The sequence below is a fragment of the Lepidochelys olivacea genome (genome assembly GCF_965140295.1).
Source record: "Lepidochelys olivacea isolate rLepOli2 genome assembly, chromosome: 4".
NCBI lineage: Eukaryota > Metazoa > Chordata > Testudines > Cheloniidae > Lepidochelys > Lepidochelys olivacea.
Window position 1 is genome coordinate 120,556,384 of NC_140414.1, and position 7,934 is coordinate 120,564,317.

Here is a 7,934-nt window from a genome sequence, read left to right on the forward strand (position 1 = left end):
GTTCTCCGGCGCTCGCTGCCCGACCTCCTCGCCCAGGGACTGTCCTCGGGGCCGGAGAGGGCACCGCCAGCGCTGGCGGGGCTCCGTGGGGGCAGCCTGGCGAAGAAGAATCGCAGCCCTTGCGAGCTAACCCCCCGGGGGGGGGGGAGGTCCAGCCGTGTAGACTCGAACGAAGGCGCGTAAATCGGAGCGGCAGCTCTAGGGACGCCCGGAGCCTGGCCTGGGAGCTCCGCCATGCCGCCTCGCTCCGCACGCGGGCCCCCCGAAAGTGCCGGCCCTGCTCCCCGCGCGCGCCAGGAAACGCAGGGCCCCAGCACGCCGCTCTGCGCCCCGAAAGCGCACTCCCCCTCCCCGTCCAGGTCACCTACGCCAAGTGCCTGCATCTGTGACTCAGGGTGAGCCTCAAAACCCCCGGCGTGTGGGTGTCTCTCTCTCTTACACCCACGCGCATTTCTGCTTCCACGAATCCACCCCACACTCCCAGCCGCTGTTAATCGGCCCTGTTACTCCTAAAGCTGCTCCTGGCACGGCTAGTATAAACACACCGCACAGCACCCAGAAGCTGCTTGCATGTTTACGGATAGTCACCTAAAGGTGTCGAGGGCTGCATATTTCACACACACACTCCCTCATATACTTCCTATATGTCTGTTACACTCCGCATTTCCCCCACCCCCAGTTTCCTTCGCATATCTCTTGAGCATACCCATGCACCTAGACACTACGTGCCAGAACTGATAACTAGCCAGGAGTTCATGGGAAACACAAGAAGAAGAAGAAGGAGCCCAAATAATATTTAAACTGGCTTTATTTGTTCCCAAGCTTTAATCATACCCACATTCGTCATATCAAAGACGCTTTTGGGTTTCTTTCCTGCGCAGGGCACACCAGGTATTTTTTGCCGGAAATACTGAAGTTTTAGGAAATATTTTGATGGAGAATCGTTCATAATCAATCGGTTTCTTGGTCGAGTGTAAAATGACGCTGCTGCAGACAACAAAATAAAAAATGCGGAAGGTTTAGATGGGTTTATAAAAGAGGCGAGTAAAATCGTGTGTATTTATTTCACGTTAAAAACCGCCAGTTAGGTAACGAAAAATCTTGATATGATCTTTCTCATTGTATTGGCCCTCATCACCAAGCCCAAAACTCAGAGCTGTAGCACTGAGATTATAGTTTTCATTTACTTTATTAATACTCCAGTCGGGATTTTTCGATATTTTATTAGAGCAACAATATTTTTAAAGGCGAAAATAAAACATGATACTAGAGACACATTTGTTGTATATGTTTAAATGAGTAACATTTAGAAAATAAGTGTTGGTTTCATAGTTTCCAAAATGTTCCTGTTATTTAGAGTTATTTTATTTCCGTCAAATAGCGATTTAGAAGTAAGAACAGCTTTTAATCGCAGTAACAAAAAAAAAAGACTTTAAAAGTCCCATTAGATTAAGATAATCATTAATATAAAACCATCAAATTGTAAATAACTAAAATATAAAAAAAAACAACACCCCGCCTTGGAAAATTGTTGAAGAAATTTTGAGTGATCCCTATAAAGCAAGTAGCCCAAAGTCTGAAAGTTTTACTCCACAATATAAAGCTAAATAGCATACGCAGCTTTAATTCAAGGGCAGTTTTACAGTCCCTAACAGACTATGAAATAAATAATGTTAAAGACTCTTCCTAGAGAGCCGCATTTCAAAGGTTTCCTAATTTGGAACACTGTTTACGTTTCCATTGACTGTTTCAACTTTTAATTAAACCATATTTTAAAAGCGGGTCACTACATCGATTTCCTAATTTAACCAACACCTAGGAGGAGGGGAAAGCCCCCCGAAACTCTGAGAACTACTGATTCGGATTAAGTACATGGTTTTTCACAAGGAACCGGAGCATTTGTTTGGGGTGAAACCATAACATAGAAAGTCAGAGGATCGCGTACATTATAAATGGAAAACCGAGGCAATCCTTTGAGCCATCACGGGTTTAGAATGAAACGTTGAAGGGCTAATATAGTTCTGTAAACCCCTTAGGTTAGGGTACAGAAGGTCTATTCGTAGCGGGTAGATCGCGCTAGGCTTGAAGGGCGTCCGTGATACGGACAAGCAGCCCCCACCCCAGAGAGGAAGGGGTTAACTAGCCCACGTCCGACTCCCTTCAACTCGCCCAGTTCTGTCTGAAGATCAACAGCTTCCAGCTGTGGCGCGCCAATCAACGCCCACCCTGCGCGGAGCGCTGCCCAATGGGAAGGCTCGGGGTCGGGGCTGTCACTCATAGGTGAGGAATGACACCGGGGCTGGGAGAAAAAGGAGCAGGAAAGAGCAAAGGAACAGCTAGAGGCAGGAAAAAGTCCAGCGCCGCGCGGGACCCCGCTGCTGCTGCTGCCGCCGGGGAGAAGGAGCGAGGGAGGCTCAGGGGCAGCCCCCAGGCCAGGCAGCCATCCAGGCTCTTATGGGAGGGCTGCATGGGAACGGCGTATTAAAGCGTCCCCAGCCCCGCACCGCCGCTCGCTCTCTCCGGGCCGGGGAGCAGGGGCTGCAGCCGGGGGCGGCGATGAAGTCTCCCAGTTGAAGGAGCGGGATCCGGGCGGAGACTGGATCTGGCGCCGGGGCCAGGGCGGGCGCTGGTGCACCAGGGCGCTTCGGCAGCAGCCCTCGCTTCTGTGTCTCTTTCCCCGCTCCCCCGCGCGGCCCCCCGGGGCAGATGGCTGTCCGCAGCGGTAACGCCTTGACGCCTTTCTCCATCCAGGCCATCCTCAACAAGAAGGAGGAGCGCGCTCAGCACTTGGCGGGGCGGCCGCCGCCGGCCACCCCCACCACGCCGGCTTGCTGCTGGAGGCTGTTCGGCGAGAGGGCGGGCGCGGCGGACGAGGCTTTGCTGCCGGCCCGGGCCTGCCCCCGGGCTGCTACGGCGGTGGCGGCGGGGAGGACGATGGGAGCCCCGGCGGGCTGGGATTCGGACTCGGCCCTCAGCGACGACCACGAGGGCGAGAGGCGCTCGGAGGAGGAGAGCACCGGGGTGCCGCAGGGGCCGCCCGGCAACAGCGCCCGCTCCAGAGAGGCCCCTGGTCGGGGGCGGCCTGCGCGGGAGGCTCAGCCCAGGGATCAGGAGGAAGAGCCCCCGGGCCTCAGTGACAGCGAGATGTCGGCCAGCGTTTCAGGTACGCTTGTGGGGGGAGAGGCCAGGGGCCGAGGAGGACCCCCCCAGTGGCAGGCGGGTGGAGCCCTGATGCCTCCCCGCCCCAGTGCCGGCCGCTGAGCTCCATGCGCCTTAGAGAGCGGGGACTCCCGCTCCCCTGGGGTTTGCGATCAGCCCTCTGAGACCCTGGACACCCGGTTCCCTGTGTGCCCAGGTGCCCCGGACACTGGCGATGCCCAGCACCCTGATGCTTGGCCCAGACTCTCTGCGCCCACCAGTCCCCAGCTCCTGACGGTGGCCGAGCCCTGGCGTGGCAGGGTCTGTGATTACTGCCGGGCCCGTCCCCAAGGACGAAGGAGAATCGGTCTGTCCAGAGCTCTCCCAAAGCGGGCGCTGGCTAGTGGTTGTAGCTCGGGCATCTCACAAGGAAGGAGAATCAGAATAGAGATTTTTTTTGGGGGGGGGGCAGAAGGACTCAGAGAAAGCCCGTAATAGAGAGGGACAGAGCCTGGGGGTGAATGGGACAGCTACATAGATCAGTCACAATAACCAGCCACCGGCCACCAGCTTTGTAATCTGGAACTGCTGGTCAGACAAGTTGTTACAAAGATTCACCTGACTTGACGTTGGAAGAAGTTTCCTTTGTGCTAAAGGAAATAGAACCTCACCGCGCTTTGCATTGGGGGGCAAGCTCCCTGCTGGCGGCTGGAGGCCTCCCTGTGAGAAGTGAACTGTTTTCTAGCTGCCCTTTTACTCCCACAGGCCTTGGGTCAGAGGCGCTTCGCCCCCCCCCCCCACCCCAGGGATTTATTTATGTTTTAAAAGAATGGGTCAGGCAATTGACGACAAAGAATAAGGATGGCAAAGGAGGGAGCCATCCCCTTGGCCCCCGGGTGCCAGACAAGTCCCGATGACAGAGGTGGGAGGGGCAGAACAGTGCAATGAAAGGAGAGAAATGCAAAACCACAGGGGAAAGCAAGCCTGCTCTCTCTGATGTGCTCCCAAAAGATAAGCCATCCCACAAATACTCCCTAATTACTGATCACTAGCTGCCCTGCAAGCGCTTGTTCCTTATGAATGAGACGTGTGCACAGCCGAGTGTGTGTGAAAGGGCCTAGGAGCCCCTGGAGCTCTGCCTCAGTGAGGGTGGGAGGAGCTGTGCCAGCCTGTGACACACACACACACACCCCAGCCCCGAGCGAGGGCTATCTGAGCGGGGCTGTGGCATATCCTAACATGTTCCCCGGCTAGGGGGTGCCCTGGTCCCCTAAGACACCCCTGGCCTGGGGGATGCAGCTTGGCCCTCTTTCTGGCTGCGTCTTCTGCCACCCTCCCTGCGGGGATGAAATGAGACCTATAAAGCAAGCAGTCCAAAGTCTTGAACTGTGCCTGCATAAGGAGGGGTGCAGTGCGGCCTACCCCTGAGCTGTGCCTGGCTGGGTTTGGGGGTGCATTGGTGCCTCAACCCCGAGCCCTGCCTCGCTGGGTTTGTGTGACCTTCCCCGTGAACCTGGCCTGCTGGGGGCCTAGGCCTGCCCTCTGAGCGGTGCCTAGGAGGCCGCACTGCGGGGGTGACGATCTCCCCTCGCCCCACTGTCCCTGGGTTTGGGTCGCTGACCTGCTCTGCCGCAGCCTGCCCTGTCTCTGATCTCGGCTGTTGCTCTCCCCCGCAGATCGCAGCCCGCCGGAGGAGGAGGACGGAGGCAGCAAGTGCGAGAAGCTGCTGGCCGGGGAGGAGGAGCAGGCGGCCCCCAAGCCGCGGAAGAAGCGCTCCCGGGCGGCCTTTTCCCACGCGCAGGTCTTCGAGCTGGAGCGCCGCTTCAACCACCAGCGCTACCTCTCGGGCCCGGAGCGAGCCGACCTGGCCGCCTCGCTCAAGCTCACCGAGACCCAGGTGAAGATCTGGTTTCAGAACCGCCGCTACAAGACCAAGCGGCGCCAGATGGCCGCGGACCTGCTGGCCTCGGCCCCGGCCGCCAAGAAAGTGGCGGTGAAAGTGCTGGTGCGGGACGATCAGAGACAGTATCACCCGGGGGAGATGCTGAGGCCGCCCTCGCTGCTGTCCCTGCAGCCTTCCTACTATTACCCCTACTACTGCCTGCCCGGGTGGGCCCTGTCCACCTGCTCCGCAGCCGCGGGGACTCCATGAGACTGACCAGCCTCAGCCCTCTCCGATCCAAAGCAACCCCGAGCCCCAGCTGCAGGACTGTATGCACCGGACAGTATTTATTATTATTATTATTTTTATTTTATTTGATTATTTTTATTATTGTTATTTGGGTAAATTCCCCCTCCCCCTCCTTTCCACGTTGTGACTTTTGCAAACTCCCCCTCCCCCCACCCCCCACCTCCCCAAGCCGAGGACTCTTCTAATTCGGCACGACTCGTTCATGGTATCCATGTTGTCACTCTATTCCGTGTAGACTTGCTTGTTTGTTTTTGTTTTGCTGATATTGTTGCTCCGGATTGATAGAGACCCGAATCTGGTGTGAGAGAAAGGAAAAAGAAACCTAGATCAGAACAGGAGATCAAGGACTCCCCCCATGGACTGAAAGGAAGATTATTTTTCTGTTTGTTGGTCTTCCAAATCGTTGCAAACCGTGTGTGCCTTGTATGGTGCTGAATGTAAGGAACCTCTTTCAAATCCCCCCTTCTCTTGTTGCCCGTGTTATTCCTGTTCTTCATGGTCCATGGCAAAGGACAGATGTGTCACAAAAGGGTGAGCCCTGTATCAAAAAGCCAGACCTCTTTTCTCCCTCGGATCTTTCCTTGGTGGGGGTTGGGGGAGGGAGAAGTAACGCGTTTTTAGCACTTTCCAGTTGTACTAAAGTTATTATTATTTTTATATTCAATGTGAATATTTCTAGTCAGGCTTTTTAAAAATGGAGTTAATGGGGAAAATTAGTACCATTCAGTGCCTTTTCTTTTTCTGTCTTTAAATTCGTCAGCAAACCTATCCTGTGGGTTTGTGATCTACTTCAGTAATATAACAGTCTCTTTCTTACAAGGTAATTCGTGGCTTTTTCCTCTTTTACTGGCACTGTGCACTCAACTAGATTATTTACTTTAAATGAATTGTGAATGTTTGTAAGCTATCCGCTGTACTTTTTTAATTTATAAACTTTAGTTTAACACATAGTTACGTCCATCGTGTCCTTTCTGCGTTTTACATAGAATTCTAAATACGCACAGATATTGTTCGTTTAGAAAGTATCTTCTCTCCTCTCCCACACTGCAGTACTGTCGTCCCTTATTGATCCACTACACAATGTTTCATTTCCCTAGCGGGAGACAGTTTAGATCAATACATTTTGGAGTGAATCTGCGGACCATTGACGTTAGAGGTATTGACCTATATCTGATCCAATATATTCAGAACGGCAATAGGTCTCCTTTCCTTCTGAGAAAGAGGTTTGAATATTTTATACTCTGTCTAGTTAACTTACATTTAGGATGCAGTGAAGTCAGAATACTCGCTATAATTATAGGCTAAAATATAAATTCCGAAATATTTGATTGGACGAGTACAATTCGATTTTTACACTGTACACCCCTTAAAGTGCAGTTTATCCAGAGGGTACACTTTGCTTTAGAAAGGTCTTGAGGAGTAAGGGTTTTTGTGCACTGGATCGATTAACAATCCACAATCCGCTCTGGAGGAATGTGCGTGGGTGGGCAGCTTTCCTTTCTTTTATTTTTGATTATTATTTTGAAGGCTTTTTATTATGATTATTTATTATTGTATTGGGCAAGTCGTCGGCAGCCTATTTAATAATTTCAACCCACAAAATGGCAAAATCATTATTCCACTCTCTCATTCCTGTCTGCTGTGCTTACCTAATAACCCCATCACGCTGTGCATAGCCGGGGTCGACGCTTAAAGTTGCACAACTGGATCGGGTAGGCGGAGAATCGCCTTCCAAACTTCCAGTTCTTAATTAAACTACGAAATCCGTATAAAAATGAAATAGCCGCTTGGGGCAGCCTCCCTCCTTTGAACTGATCCCCTAAAAGTTCCTGAAGCAAATCTATAAACGATTACAAAATGCTGTGGCAGCATGATCCTACTGGTGTTTTATTTCCTCTGGAATTGTACACCAGGGGAAAATACTGGGGGAGAATTTGAGGCTTCGTGAGTTGTGTGTGTGCCGATGACTGTGTACTTTCCAGCTGAGGCTCACGGCTTTTTCGAGTATCACGCGTAAATTATGTCTAATAATTCCGTTCAAATTCCTATTCGTGTCCGGGACCGAATTCAAGAGATTTAGGCTTTCTTGTTTCGTGCAGTGAAGTCCTTTTCAGGGCGGAGACGCTTGGAGACGGGCATATGATAATGGACGACGGCTGCCAAGATCTCATCACTTTTCCCTGCCCTCTTTTGTTACACTACTTTCCCTTCCAGGCTGATGACAGGGACTTTCGTATGATTCTCGCACAAAAGAATCGCTCGAAAGAACCGAAGTAGCGAAACCGATTTTGTAAGCAGACCTGAACGCAATTTAGTATATTTATGCCTCTGGACGTGTGCGTGACTTGAGCCATGTCCCAATGCTTTCTCCTCCCCCCTGAATCCCTAACACTACTTTGCTAACGAACCCTTTTTTTCTTGGTGGTTATTATACGCCACAAAGGCTCCACAATTAAGCGTCTGATGTTGGGTTTATGTGCTCCCATCTATGGAATATGCCCCACCCACGGAATATACATAGGTCTGCATACTCCGAAATTCATCTTCCTGCTTTAAATTATTCAGGGAAGGCCAACCTCTCCTTTCCCTCTGCATGGCCGTGAAC

The 7,934-nt window shown here is 52.2% G+C and overlaps 1 protein-coding gene across 1 annotated transcript; it reads left to right on the forward strand.

The window, feature by feature from the left end:
- Positions 1–2,323: 2,323 nt before the first annotated feature.
- Positions 2,324–5,328, forward strand: NKX3-2 (NK3 homeobox 2). The gene is made up of 2 exons (XM_084627490.1): positions 2,324–3,163; positions 4,815–5,328. Exons 1-2 carry the CDS (start codon positions 2,707–2,709, stop codon positions 5,288–5,290), a joined length of 933 nt encoding a protein of 310 aa, XP_084483616.1. The 5' UTR covers positions 2,324–2,706; the 3' UTR covers positions 5,291–5,328.
- Positions 5,329–7,934: the final 2,606 nt, after the last annotated feature.